The sequence below is a fragment of the Triturus cristatus genome, chromosome 7 (genome assembly GCF_964204655.1).
Source record: "Triturus cristatus chromosome 7, aTriCri1.1, whole genome shotgun sequence".
In the NCBI taxonomy this organism is placed as follows: Eukaryota; Metazoa; Chordata; class Amphibia; order Caudata; family Salamandridae; genus Triturus; species Triturus cristatus.
The window spans coordinates 1,259,415,572-1,259,431,035 of NC_140590.1; the positions used below are offsets into that span (position 1 = coordinate 1,259,415,572).

A 15,464-nucleotide genomic window follows, 5' to 3' on the forward strand; every position below is an offset into this window, starting at 1 on the left:
AGTTTGTCTCACGACAAGCACGAGCATGCGCATTCGCCGCACTGTAGCCATGTGTACTACTAAGTGAGAGGAGGGGGTCGAGAGGCTGAGGGTTGCCTCTGCAGCAGCCCCTCCGGGCGAGCCCTATCCGTGCTCTTTCGCCAATCCAGGGCAGGCGCTGCTAATGCAGCGTCTCTGGATTGGCTGAGAGAGCCTGAGACTGTCTCGGCAGCCTAGGAGTAACTGGATTGGGTGCCGCGCAACTATGGCCAATCACTGTGGCTTAGTCTGAACACAGTGACAGTGATTGGCCATGAGGTGCGCTGCGCACTCAATGCATCAATCTGTCACGTCATCATGCACGCGGTGGTGCCACTGCCTCTGCGTACACACCTCGTGGGTTGACTCCGACCGACCGACTCGTCGTGGTGGTGGTGGTGACAATTTTTTCTGTTGTGTAGTACTACACTGCAGTGCTGAGTCTCTACTGTTGTCCCCCTGGGCCCTGACTTGGTGAGTACTGTCGTTTTCGATGTGGTTTCCCCAGCATTTGTAATGCGATGGTGTTTTACTTTACTTCAGCTACCAATGGGACTTTTCTGGTCAATGTAAGGCCCCAGGGGCGCTGCACAGGGACCCTGTCTTTTGGGGGAGGCTGTGATCGGTGTCCAAGGAGTCTGAGGAGTGCCTACACTGTCTGCATCCTCTCCGGATCAGACTAGTACTAGTGTCTCTACTGTTCCCCCAGAAGCAGAGGTGTAAACTGTAACCAGACCTCAGCCAGCGGCTCGCGCCTTCCACGTACTGAATAATTAATGCGCGGTTAATTGAGGCTTTTAGCGGCTGTGAAACCGGATGAGAGCCGGCCGCATGCCTGGATGTGACGATCCTGGGGCGACAAGCGAGCCGTGCCTCTTCTACGGGAAAGGAGGGTGGGGGCAGCGGTAGACGTAGGATAAGGTCAGAGCGTGTACTTGGGGCGGGGAAGGCTGCGGTCAGGAGTGGGTGACTGACTGCAGGACTGCCACAGAGGGAGGGAGTCCTAGGGGATGTATTCAGAGTGCGCTGGAATCTGCCGCCACCTGGGATATGCAGTACCTACTGACACCCTCAAATACAGAATACTATTACCAAGAAATATTGTCACACTTTGTAAATGTTCTTCGCCATCATCCCTTGTGTTCTGGGCTGCGCGAGCCCACCTCCACGAGCCCCCGTCTCACCAGCCCTCTACACTCCTGCTGCTCACGCGTGGTTCACCCCACGCTCCCCAAAAGTCAGTTACAACAACTGTGATTGAGAGTCTCTTGATTTTCAAATATTGCCTCGCGTAGGACCACCAGCCCTGGCTGACTTTCAAGTCATGTCTTGAAATATTAACGGCCTCTTTGACCACATCAAACTCATGGCAGTCCCTAGCTTTGCCAAATGATTCACACCAGAAGTACTGCTAATGTAGGGCACCCACCTACTAGTCTCCAACTGCCACTTCCTACATAGATTTGGCTATGACCAGGTCTTTCACACTGGTTTCACTAGGGGATCTAGGGGGGTTGTACATACCCCTTCACAAACATGTCCGGCTCGTGGGGATGTGAACCTTCCAGGAGTCACATGGTGACTATGTGGGAATTGAGGGATCGGTAGAGGGGAAACATGATAATATCCTATGCATCTACATACCACCCCAACTGGACACAGAAGCACTCACTGTATTACCACCACGATCCTAGGGTGTTATGTTTTCCTGTGCAGGACTTAAAAGGTGGCACTTTCTTCAGTTGGGAGAGGATGTGGTCCGTCAACTAGACTGCCGACTTTGGTGCTGGAAACCTCGGGGTCGCGTCCTGTGATTCTGGGCAAATCACTTAATCTCCCCATGCCTGAATGTGCAATGTAAATAGGTGCTAATTATGTAAAGCGCTCCAATACCTTCGGGTCGAGTTTGCGCTATATAAATATGCAAAAAATAAAATTAACGTGAGCCTTTAGAACTGCAGAAAATGATGCATTAAGTGTTTGAGAGTGTGTCAAGTCTGTTAAAAGCGACAGAGTCGCATCATTTCTGTGGTCCAATCTAGAAATAACTTTAGCCAAGGCCCAGTGTGAAGCGCCCAAGTAAGTATCAGCAGCGCAGGCTTCAGTGCTCAATGGATGGGGGTGGCTCGGCTGTGGTGTTGGATGTGGTGGAGTTTTATTCTGTATTGTGCTTTGCTGAGTTTATGAAACTTTTTTGTCCTTTTCTGCTGACTGTAAGATTTTTACTCTGCTGTTTGTCATAAAACCTGCTGCAGGATCGGACATTTGATTGAAACGTACATGCCACCATTTCAGAAGAGCAAAGTGGGAGATTGTAAAAAAAAAAAATCGGGAGAATGGGGCCTTGAATCGAGTTACTGTCATGTGTGGGCTTTGTAAGTGTGCTGCAGCAGGATCGGACATTTGAAACGCAAATTCACGTGTTTTTTTATCACCTTTCAGTGCCTTGTCTTTGCTGGCTTTAATTCATAAACTTAATATGGAAAAGTCACTTGGAGAGACAGTGGCTTTACTTAAAATTGTCATAACCACTCCTATGACAACAGTCGAGGCAGAACGATGTTTTTCAGCCTTAAAGAGGATTAAGACATTCCTGAGAAACACCATGCTTGAGGAAAGACTCAATGCTTTGGCAATGCTCTCTGTAGAGAGCAAGCTAGTTCAGAAAATCCCGGACTTTAACACAAAAGTTATTGAAAAGTTTGCTGCTCTTAGAGAGAGACGTGCTGATTTCATTTACAAAAAGTAAACAATTTTGAATGCTGCTACTTTGCAACCAGTTTATTTGTTAAATAAAAAACATCTGTGAGTGAGGTACTCAGAAATGCATTGTATCTCGAAGTCTGTTATGAAGCTCTGTGGTTGTACACTGAATAAGCAGCTACCTATGTTATATGACATCTCTTTATTAATGTTATACCTGCACTTTCACAATTGCTTTATTAACCTTCCTGCTTTCTCAAATTTGCTTGAAAATGCACCATTTTTCTTCTCTTTTTTCAAAATTTTCTCGGGGGGAGAACCCCCCCGAACCCTCCTTATAGGGGTTCGGGCTCGCTCGCTGCGCTCGCTCGCAACAGTGAAGTATACCAATCATCTTACGCCCTACCACTTTAAAATGTCACCAGCCGCCCCTGTGCCTATCCCTGTTAATTTGGTGGCTTCCCGCCTCTATCTGTGCACATATTATCCTGTAGATCACTCCCTCATTCCCTTTCCATACACTAGCAGAAGCCTGGTGAGCTGGGGGCAGGTACACAAACCTGTCCTTTGAAATTTAGCTTGGTTGCCCCCCTCTGTGACGACAAGCCTCTGACGTAGCAGAGCTCTTCCTGACAGAATGAAACCCACCTTTCTCCCATCGACTCATTTAAAGCCAGCAGCTCTTGAAAAAATCCCAAATGGTCTTTAAGTCTGGAGCCAATGCATAGCTTTCTGAGCCAACCACAACTGGCCTTAAACAAGGCTGCAAAGCTACATTGCCCAGGCATGAGCTGGTCATGCCTGTAACATGATCCCTGAGGATTGGAAGAATTCTAAAAAATGCAACCCACTGATTGGCCGAGGCTTGTTCTCAGAGAAGGATGAGTACTGGCCTTGTCCTCCACAGATAAAGTACCGCCTACAGGGGAGCCTTGTGGTTTGCCGTCTGGGGAGAAGGAGACCTATTTGTCTGTGAGGCACATGGAAGGCCCCTACCCGCAGGAGTGACGTCCCCCGCATAAACGCACATAGCTCAGCTGACTGGAAGAACCAAGAGTAAGGGGCAGCTTGACAGATAAGTGCCTAGGAACCATGTGGTTCTCCCAAACAACCGCCCAGTATAAGCGACAACAAGCACATCATCATCTGGGTCCAGATGAAGCTTTGTCTCCTTAAGATGTTAACAAGAGTGAGCCTGCCCCATCTCTAACACTTCACATACTTGTAAAACACCTGTACTCGCCTCTCCGGCCACACCTGGGAGTCTTGAGAAACCTAGACTTTGACCCCTTATTTAATGTCCTCTCTGATTGACTGAAAGAACCACTGGAATCACCCTTCAAGCCCACGTGTTTCTGAATATATAAATACTGGAAGTTCTGGCCAAAATGTCAGTCCATTAAAGCAATGGGCCACATGAACTCCTGGCGCCCAGTAGGTACCCAGCACCAGAAATTCTTGACCACTATGAGTAGGTTTCCTATTAGAGGTCCGGCTTGCCCCTTGACCATCAAGGAACATTCGCGGTACAGGACCACTTTCACCCACCAATCTACACACCTTCTAGTGAGTGGAGTGATGGACTTCCAGGGCCGGGGTTACTGCATGCACTACAGAACAGGGTCTCGACGAGAATATCACCAGATCATCCTTAAAAATGTTTTAGCAGGAGATACCTACAATTCTGAAAAGTGACAAGTGAACTGATCGTGATTGCTGTATCTCGATTCCTGTTTTGGGCATGGAAACGGAGAGCGAAGGAACTCCCTACTTAGGTTTATGTCAGAATTAATTTTCATGTAAAAGCACTAGGTTTATAAAACGAAATAGCTCTTCATAAAATGGTTCTCGAATTGGCTTAGGTTTATCATATAAGTGATAATGGACTGAATTGATTTTTATGATTATTGTCCTTGGGGAAAGATGGTTTTATGTTTTTTGCTGCATTTTTAATTATTTGTATTTCATTTATCTGCCATCCTATACTGGATTATACTCTATTAGCCTTGACCTGGTTATGACCATAATTGTAGTCATATTATTTTTGTATTTCTCGCTTTTTGTGATACACACTGTTATGGCATTTTAGCCGAAATAAAGATATATATGGGGATCCAAGCGGTCCCACTGCCGTTTTTAAGGTGATTGTAGAGCAGACTGTTTTTCACAAAAATATAATCTAACAAATATTGTGTCCTAAATACTAGTCCACTTGGTATAGATTTTATATTAACTCAGACATCAGGCGGTTGTTGACAAAAAAAATAGTCTGATATAAATATTGTGTCCTAAATACCATGCCTTTGGGTATAGATTTTATATTAACTCGGACGATATTTAGTCCATAATTTCCTGGTACAATTGCCTTGAAGGCAGCCCCCTTACTGAAGCCTACCACCGACCCCTCTCAATGAGGTGGATTCCTGATTCTAATATAGTAGGGCGAAAGCTGTTTTTGCCCTACCCGAAATATAAGGTCTTCGGATTTCATATGTGAAATCGATGCATCCCTAGTATGATATTACTCCCCCCAACCCCGTTAAGTGTGAGCCACTGTGCTAGTGCTTTATGGATGACATGCTGCATGCCCACATTCCTCCAAAGGGCAGAGCCTGATGACAGCCACAGGTGCCCTGTTGCTCTGCCCAATGACCAGAAATGCTTGTCTGAGGATGGAAGCACTCTGAAATAGCGAAGTGTGACCTCTGCACGCGAGTCTGTTCTAGAATGACCAGCAGGCTTTTGCTTATGGCCCTCATAGCACCTGTGTCTCTTACAACCTTCTAATTGAGTGACCATAACAACAACCCCTGCGTGACCTCCAGTCTGAGAGTTCCCGCCATTTTGTGAGCTGAATACTAGGAGTGTTTACAGCTACACTAGGGATCCCTCCATCGATCATACTTGGATGGGCAACGGTCCAGCAACTTCATTAATGTCCGACTCCATTCCGCAAATCCAGGGTCTGGGGCAGACCTTAACTCTTCCTGTCTTGCATCAAGAAATACTCCTTTGGTCAGGACCTATTTGAGGGCTAGCATGGGCATCCTAGTCTTAATTGGGCATTGGAACTTTTTGACTGTGGTCTGTAGGTGTGGGTGACGCTGCACACCTATCACAAGAATCTAGGTGGCCCGGATACCAAGAGATACCATCATTGTTAGCTGTGCCCATTGGATGCAGGTATAAATCAAGTTTTAATTCAGTTTGAATGTCAATGTTGGGACTTCCCATAATTTCTGGATATCCAATAAATAAAAGCCTAAAATACCTGGGCAGTACTTCACCCCATTGCTTCCTCCTACCTGCGCCCTCTGTGTTAATCTCCGCCAAACCAGTTGCTTTTGCGTCCCCTCCAGTCCTTCTTCATTGCCTTTAAGTCCCCTCCCATGTAACTTCGGTCCCCGCCCTCAACCTTCCTCAATGTTGCTTCACTGTATGCCCCCACCCTCTCCCGTGTCGCTACTGCACTGCCAACTTAAAAAAGAAAAAAAAAAAAAAGGCTTTTGCGAATTCTGTTTTAGTTACCGACCCATCAGATCGGTGACAAAAAAAAGCAACAAAAATAAAAAAAAAGCACCTGCGTTATTTTGCAGGCGAGTACATGCATGATGCGTGCGCCTACAAGATGACGCAGGTGGCCTTGTCAAAAGCTTTTTTTTTTCTTTTAATCTTAGGCTATGCTGCATAGCATTGCAGAAACTGTGCAGCATGGCTAAAAACATTGGCTAAACCAATATGTTACAAAGACGAGACCCATTGGCCTTGCTAATGCTTGTCGTTAAGAGACCCATAATCCTAGAAGACCCTTGAACACAAACTCCAGTGCTTCCTGGCGACACCCTAGGAGTCTGCTGGAACTGAGGGATACGAAAGAAATTCCCCCACCATTTTTCTCAACAGGGTATGCCCCCTCCGCTCTGTTCGAGCAGAACTCCTTGTGGTAATCACATAGAACAAAATTAGGGTTTCTTGATCTGTTATGTAAAGTTCATTAAGTGACTAAGTATGTGTGTCTACAACTAAGTTTCCTGCCTGAGGAGCTTCTCTGGAATGATTCTTGCCATACATCATGTAGACACGGCTACCACAGTGCATGCTGGGATCAGGACAAATCTGCCTTACAGAGCAGCAATCGCCCCTCCCAGGCCACCCGCTAGGATGTCTGGGAGTCAGCCTGGGACACATCGTATCCCCATGAGCCAAAGCCTCAGTGGCTGGTGCCCAAACTTTAAACATAGCTGATGGACCAACCACCAATGACAGAACATACCATCCACTGAGCCAAAGCGAGGAACCTAAACTTAACATGGCCACCATCCATTACAGGAACTCTCGCTGGAGTATGAACCACTGATCCCGAATTGTTGGTTCTAATTGAGCACGAGATACAGCCGTCCATAGTCACAAGAAGCAAAGCAGTCATTCCAGCCAAACCATAGAAGAGTGGCAGAACCGGTCTGTAAACGCTGGAACATGCTTATATTGCCCAACGCTTAAATTGAATGGAAATTTTCTATGATCAGGGCTGGAAACTTTAGATCACCAGCATTCATTCTTATTTTCAATCATTGATGGTGATGTATTTATTAAAGATCTATTTATTTTCAAGTAATAACCTTGAAAAAGCAGTCCTATGTATTGCGAGTACCCTGACAATACTTGTGATAAACATCATCTAACCCAGTCATCAAATCACCTCCCGTGAGTAAACTTTGACTAATCCACTAAGCTACGCAAGAGAGTCAACAAGGTTTTGGAGGCCAGCTTTCCATTCCCGATACAATATCCAGCATCATGCTCAACAGGAAACATGTGCAGGCTCACACCTCACACTGCTAGGTGGTTCTACAACACTGCGGATCAGGGAAAAAGCCTGCTCCTAAGACTCAGTCAAGGTCCAAAGCTCGTGGGTCTGGACTTATACTGTTGAGTCCAATAAAGTAAAACATAAGAATTGCAATTAAAATAAAGAATGGCCATTCATAGTTATTACTTGCACTGCAGCGGTACACTTCAGGGTGAAGCGTTCTTACACCAGCACCTTTCATAATCGTGAAATCCACATCTTAAATTTTCTGATGCTCTTAGCGAGCATGAGTTTTGACATTTGCACCATACCAAAAATACAACTCCTTATGATTGGAGAAGGCTAATCCCAAACCACTCTGCCCATTTTTGTGGGTGCAACCTGTAATTGGAACTATTGATTGTATCTGAAACAAATGACTCCCACGTTATTGCTATTTATTGGATGTAATAAATTATAACCCATCACCAGGCCGATCGTGATCTGGCACTATAGTCCCCGTTACGGTGGCCAAATAACTGGTGCGATATTTATCCCACCTGATAAAATCCAATTCCACCAAGTCCGAATTTTTCAGGTGTGACAAATACCACGCAATCATACGTTTTTTGCAGAGCAGCATGTGAAATTTGCAGCTTATGACACCAAAAACTGCAGGTACCAGTAAAAACAGTCATTCCTCCCCCTAAACACACAATGATTAGGTTTGATCTGCTGATATGTTACAAATCTCATATTGTGATCTGCTGATATGTTACAAATCTCATATTGTGATCTGCTGATATGTTACAAATCTCATATTGTGATCTGCGGATATGTTACAAATCTCATATTGTGATCTGCTGATATGTTACAAATCTCATATTGTGTTCTGCTGATATGTTACAAATCTCATATTGTTGATGTATATGTTAACAGGCGCTACCACACAACGCAGATAACCAGAACACTCGTAACGAAGGCCTATATAGCATAAAATCTTCAACTTGCATCCCATTGTATGGGATGGTCAGAAAGGAATGGACTCAGTTGATCTTTGTATTTTTTTATTTTACATATTAAAAAGCAGCAGAGAGCATCAACTCATCCAGAACCACACATCTACAGGAACAACTGACCCTTCAACCAGGTTCCACACAAAATATTTTTTTTGACACAATACAAATAGCGTTTCTTATAAATAACCCCGCGCCAGGCCGGTGCTTACACTTTAAAGTGTGTAGTTCTGTATGCTCCTGTGACCGTGCGCATGCAGCTGTGCCTATCTGCAAGGACTACGTTTCTGGCCTGGCTTGCAGATAAATAAAATCTGGTGACCCAGCCACCACTGTTACTTGCCATTGCCAGGTTTTGTCATTCATATATTTTATGTACACCCGGGTGTGTGCGTGAGCAAATGTCAGTGAGGGGTTTGTGAAAGAGTCATATCTGCTCACTGATGCTGTGTATGACTTTTTGACCTGTACTTTGTTCAACTGCCTTTGAAAGAATTCCGGGGCTCTTTAACAGTAGAACCATACCTCAGAATTCCGAAAATGGTTTTGAGGCAGAACTGCGGTTAGCAGGGTTCCAGCCTCGTTTAAAAATAAGGAGACTGCCAGGTGATGCAGAGGCAGTAAGGTATTGGTCTATGCACCCTCAAACAACAGTGTCCATGTCATGTTTACCCCAGCACTGTTGCAAGAGTGGATGTGAACAAATGGACATGGCAGAGTTGTCGGGATCTCTGCTCAACAGCAATCTCCCTACCATGACAGATGTTGATAGTCAACATTTATATACATATCATACATATTTACAGCATTATATATAGAAAATGGAGCACACTAAAAGAACAAACATGCCCCTTAGCATTCATTTCAAAGTATGTACATATCAGTCTCATGAAGTGTCAGCAGGCCTACTTAAAAATATTTACATCAATGTGCAGCCTTACTGTTCCATCGACTTTCAGTACGAGAAACATAGGTGCCACATTTTCCCCAGACGGGGTTTCCGCGGTGGTGACCCGATGAATGGCAAGCAAGTGAATCTGCTTTGTCACCATGGATTTACTATCTATTCCTTATGGGTACAGGAGATTCCTGGTAGAGACATCTCCTGCATATAATTAAGAATAATAATACATATATATATATGTACACTGTTTGCACCTATATACATTTTAGACCTGCTCTTGAGACATCTGCGCATCCACACGCTCACACACACACACACCGGTCCCTGCTTTTCATGTTTGTTTTTATACAGTCCATGGTGCTGCGCACTTCACGCTTAATGAAAAGCATTTTAAAGCAGCTAAACACCAAGCTTTGATAGTTGGTGTACTATGAGGCACTGCTAAATCATTATTTGCCACCATTATGCATCTAATGTATTGGAATAAGTTGATTTAGGGCTTTGAAAACTTGATATGCTTACTATCTTAGCATAAAAACCCAGGTTAGTACACAAATCCAAAAACCCCAAAGTTTCAGTTATGTTTCGTCTTTGACTTGACATACATAGGTCCACTCCCTCTTTGCTCCAGTTACAAGGAGTATGTTTGAGGAATGCGAAATAAATTTAAAGTTCGAACTTGCGTTCTTATTAGAAGGGTGAGGCTCCCCCTTTCTGGCAGTACTGTCACAACTGTGATGTGTGTGACAGCGGGGGGAGCAGAGTGTTGCAACCATGAACTAAGTAAGGCTTCCAGGAGGTCACAGAAGCCTTGGTAGAAATCTTCAAGAATTAGCACCAGGTATGGACAGCGGCCATTCGTTAATGGGTGAGGACAGGATATTACATTTCGGAGATGAAAATCGAAGTATACCAATGCTATAAAACCCTGAATGGTGAAGCACAACCTATACCTTTCCCCCACCCCCTTACCAGGACTGTGCAGCAACTGCCACAGTGCAGTAGATAGAGGAAGTCAAGTGGGAGGGCTTAAGGTGAGAGAATGGGCTACCCGTGGAAAGAGGATTCCTAAGAACATCTCGCCCTGGGGTCCTTTGCACGTGGAGTGGTCCAGGCAGTAATAGACAGGTCAGACTAACTTATGGGTGGGTCATAGGTAGGTAGTCAGTCAAGTATTAAAAGGGTCCTTATTGCCTAGTGGGATCGTATGGGAAAGTTAGTGTTTCTGGTTGTTTCCTGCCCGCCCTTCCCATTTTTAGGTTTCCTTGAAGGATTTAATTATTGAGGTAGCTCGAGCAGGCGGTGGGGGTGGCATAAGTTAGTGGGTGGGGGGCAGAGGAGGTAACCTATGGTTAGGATGGTCGCTTTCTTGGGAATGCAGGTTTCTTACTTTAACAAAAGGAAAGGCGTTATCCAGAAAAAGACAGGGATGATGCACTAGTCCAAAAAGGCTAGGCGTCGCTGGGTGGACATCTGCAGCTAGAAAGAGGGGTTGGAGTGCAGGCAGTCACATCAAAAAAGGGGAGGACTGGCATATCTTGAGGGGAAAAGGGAGTGGCATGGAGAGCAATAGTTTGGGATTTTGAAAGATGGGGTTGGAGAGGAGATAGGAATAGACTAGATTAAGTGGTCGATCGGTTGGGAGAATTCACAAATCGGGGGAGGCTTAAGGATGGGTGGGGATAGATAAATCCAATGCATTAGTAGGGTGGTGACTGTAGAAAAGGTAGTGTTTGAGATCTAGCCTTAGACCTGTCCTAATAAAGCACCATTTGACTCTCTAATTGCTAGTCCTGGCTTACTGCTGCGTCATCTTGCCCGAAGAGAGACGGCGGAGTAAGGAAGACGTAGAGAGAACAAATAGCTAATGGAGATGCACTGTTTTTTGCTCACTTTTACTTATTTTCATGGTCCCCCATTAACTGAGAAGATCTGGAAAGGTCTAATATTTAATACCATTCATTTTTATTAATACTGAAATGGTGCGTCGATGGAGGGTCATGATGGGTAAGAGGGCTGTAAAGGTATATCTCTTCTGAGAAGGGCAGAGCCACCGATGTGGGACTGATAGGCCTGGTTAACTTTAGTAACGGGGACAGTCATTCATTAGGGTTATCTGCAGAAGCCAGATATTCCATGGAAGCATGTTCCTCTGAAGGTCCAGCAGAGCTGAGGAAGGAAGCATCGTAAATCCGACAGAATGTCTAACCTGAGAAAGACCATGTCCTCATCCTACCGATCTTCATGAGCACAGGTGATTATGTCAAATTAAAGGAAGTAGCAAAACGCAACGTTTCACATAAATGGAGGTCTGAGGCTATAGCACGCCTTTGAGTTTGTGCATACACTCAGTGCATGATGTAGAGACCAGGATATTTGTATTTGAACAAGATACAACTTGCTCAAACAATCCTAAATACAGAAAAAGACACACCTATTTACTTTGTCCCAGGCTACTTTTGGCAATCATTTCCCATTTTTTTCTTGAGCGATTTAAAAATTGATTGAAAAAGGCACTTGCAGCTTTTCGATGGTTGAAAATTGACAGATCACCCCCGAATTTTCTGGAACATTTGTGGAATTCAGGGGTGAAGAGAAGCCATAGGGGTGGAAGGTGGCAAGAAAATCTTGATCAGCTATATAAGGAGCGGAAGCCCAGAAAGCACCTGAATTGTACAGACAAGTCATAGAACAAAGTTATAAGCATTTTGCAGATCTTTAGATCCCTCACAACTGACCTTGTGGGGGGTGCATGAGATATTGACTTGATGGGTGAAAATTGTGCATGGCCTGCCCCCCTCACTTTCACACGCATCTTCAAAGTTATAGCCAGTGCATTAAAATGTGCAAAATAGTGCATTCCCCCCTTCCCCAGCTAATAGCGCCAAGTAATTTAATCTTTCAGTATTTAAGTAACTGGACTCATGGTCCTACTCCCACTCAATATATATATTATAAATATATATATTAAAAAACTCTACTATTTGAAAAAAATAAAAATAAATCTGCCAGTGAGGCAGAAAGTCCGATGTTTTAGCGTTCCCTCCACTTGCATGGCAGCATTCTTTACCCTCCGGGTTGGCACAAAGTTAAGTCCCATGGGCAGAGATCCACCGGACTAGATTCCATCAGGAGATGCGATTCGACATTTTCCATCAGAGCGCTCTTTCCATGCTGGAGGTCAAGATACAGAATTTATCATCAGTTGTCTTTTTGGCAACCATCCTTAACCTAGAAAGGAGAAGAACGGGGTTTTAGGCAAGGTGTGATACTTGAGCCATGTGTACAATACACTACAACAGTTATGGTGAGAGGTGCACACAAAACAACAGCCACAGTGATTCCCCCACCCCAAAACAATTTAATAAAAGATGGGTCTTCTTTGAAGGGACCTATTTGAGGACTGAGAGAGTAGTAGTCCTCTTCAATCCTTGGAAATTCTCTCTACAGAGATCAGTCACTGATCTCCGGCTGGCCAGTCAAATAAATAAATAAATTTGATACTTGTATAGCGCACTACTCACCCGCAAGGGTCTCAAGGCGCTTGTACGAATACCGCTGTGGAACCCATCCTGGCTTTCCCTGTGAGGCGTCCACTCCTGGGCACCCCCAAGGTGGAGGCCAGGCATCCTTAGCGTTGTGGGGGCCGTTGTGGAGATTAAGCAAGCTATTGCCCAGAGTTGCAGAGTGTGACTCCATGATTGGAATAGACACCAAGGCGAGAATTATCAGGTCCGTGGAATTTTTGAGCCCAAGACCCTGCCGAGGCGGGGAATTGAACCCTGGTCCCGGGCTAGACCTCTGCATCAGGGTCTGCCGCTCTAATCATTGAGCCACCTTTTCCTAACACCTAGAACCCAGTAGTGAGGGCTTGGCCAGACACCACCTGGGACCTCCCAGGGCTGTGAGAGCAGAGCAGCCGACAAACAGCCAGCAGCTCTGATTCTCATTAAAGCAGCTCAGCTCTTGGGTCGGTGCCATGGGCTATGGGATGCAGGAGCTCTGCCCGCGCCGTCTTTCCGTGACGTTATGGACAGTCTGGGGTGTGTCCGCTGCCGGCACTTACTCATATTTTCTTTGGAAAGCAGCTGGATTTAATTTCTCCAAAGGAAAAAGAGAGCAGTCATTTCTAGACAGGGCTCTTGCTTTCTGATGTGTTTTTCAGCGTTTTGGGGAAACAGTGATCGTGGCGGGTGGCGAGGTGCCGAATGGTGTTTAGTGTGAGTATGTGGAGTTGTTGTGTCCTTTGCACAACTTCAGGGAAAAATCCAGCATCAATATCCCTCTTATACCCCCTCCCCCCCAAAAAAATAAGCTCAGCATGTACAATACTGTGAGATAGACTCCACCACAGTTCTTGAGGCCAGTGGTAGGAATGAGTGAGACTCCACTGAAGTCTATGAAGCTAGTGATGGAGAAATGATTGAGACAACTGAAGAATATGAGGTCGGTGATGTGGGAGTAGCGGACTTCATTGAAGTTTATGAGGATATTGATGTAAAGTGAAGTGAGACTCGATTGAGGTGTGCAGGCATGTGATGTGAGAATGAGTGAGACAGCAGGTTCCATTGAGGAGTAGGAGGCCAATAATAAGAGTGACTGAAATTCCAGGGGTTTGAAATGTCTGATAAAGGAATGGACTCCGTTGAGCTGTATGCAGCCACTGGTATATGAATAAGTGAGACAATGTTGAAGTTTATAAGGTCAGTAAAGTGAGAATGAGTGAGGCTTCATATAGGGGTATGACACAAAGGTATAGGAGGGAGTTAGACGCCACTAATGTTTGTGTGGCTGCTAAAGTAGTAGTAAGTGGGATTCGACTAAAGCAGTTGAGGCTAGTGATAAGGAGAGGAATGGTTACTTTGAGGCGGAATTGAGGGGTGTGACACCAACAGCATAGGCAAAGCAAATCCTTTAAAGAGTATGCGGCCAGTGGGGTAAGACACGAAGGAGATTCCATCTCAGTCTGTGAAGTCGTGGTTTTGAGGGATTTATTTTCTGCGCTTTGAACCATACCTTCAATTGAGTAGGGATTCCTCGGCCGAGTGAGGTCCACCGGTCTCCTCAATAGGAGCTGAAAGAGAAAGGAACACTTTAATTTGACTGCAACAGATGGACGCCTATGTTTTTGCTCTGAAAGTGGCTGCTTGGTCACCAATAAGAATATTCTATTTTCGTCTGTAGGAGGCAATTATTGGACACATGATATACTTCATTTAATAACAGTTTTACTGGTTTTGCTAGATCCATTCTGGATATAGCAAAACCAATATGACTGTACGGGACAGCTTTATAAAGTACATAAGTAACCTTATTTGTTATTATCTTTATCATTCTTTATCCTGTCTATCTTATCCCACAGTCCTTAATTAACGGTTTATCATTTTTTAAACTGAAACATCCTTAAATGTATATGTTCAAAGTCCCTTAAAAATGTTTTCTTGTTGTACATTCGTTACATCGTTGGGATCCCTCTTTGTTAATTACTAGTTTACTTCTGCCCGGAGATCTTTTAGCACCATCAAGTCCGGTATCATCCAATATGAATGATCAATTATCTAGCCATTTCTAATTATAATTTCCCACTCCCTGTCCTGTCCAATGCTTGCTGTACAGACACAAATCAAATTCTAGTTATCAGTTGGACGTGCCAATTATATTTCTCACACACACACACATATATATATATATATATATATATATATATATATATATATATGACCCTCCACATATTCCTTTGCTAGGGATTCAAGGGGCCTGCCGTCATTTCTCTTGGCAATAAATATTTCCACCAATGTGTTGCAGGGCTGGGCCACTGCTGTGTGAATGATCCAGTATCTTTTTTCAGTTTGTGATATTGTATTTTCAATCTTCGACCACTTACATAATTCATATATCCATTGTGTTATATCATGGGCTGTGCCGCCTTCCAGCTCATTGGAATCCACCTTTTTTCAAGTATTAATGCATGGATCTGCTGCTAGATTTTTAGGGCAAGCCATTATCGAAATAAAGATGCCTCTGGTCTCATCAG

At 44.5% G+C, this 15,464-nt stretch overlaps 1 protein-coding gene across 1 annotated transcript in view; it reads right to left on the bottom strand.

Moving 5' to 3' along the window:
• Positions 1 to 8,560: 8,560 nt before the first annotated feature.
• Positions 8,561 to 15,464, bottom strand: part of TNFRSF12A (TNF receptor superfamily member 12A) — a 36,356-nt gene continuing 29,452 nt past the window's right edge. The window contains exons 4-5 of the mRNA XM_085618758.1: positions 14,447 to 14,504; positions 8,561 to 12,661 (exon numbers count right to left, since the gene is read on the bottom strand). Coding sequence (XP_085474884.1) covers positions 14,449 to 14,504 — 56 coding nt within the window. The 3' untranslated portion in view covers positions 8,561 to 12,661; positions 14,447 to 14,448. The remainder of the gene's footprint in view (positions 12,662 to 14,446; positions 14,505 to 15,464) is intronic.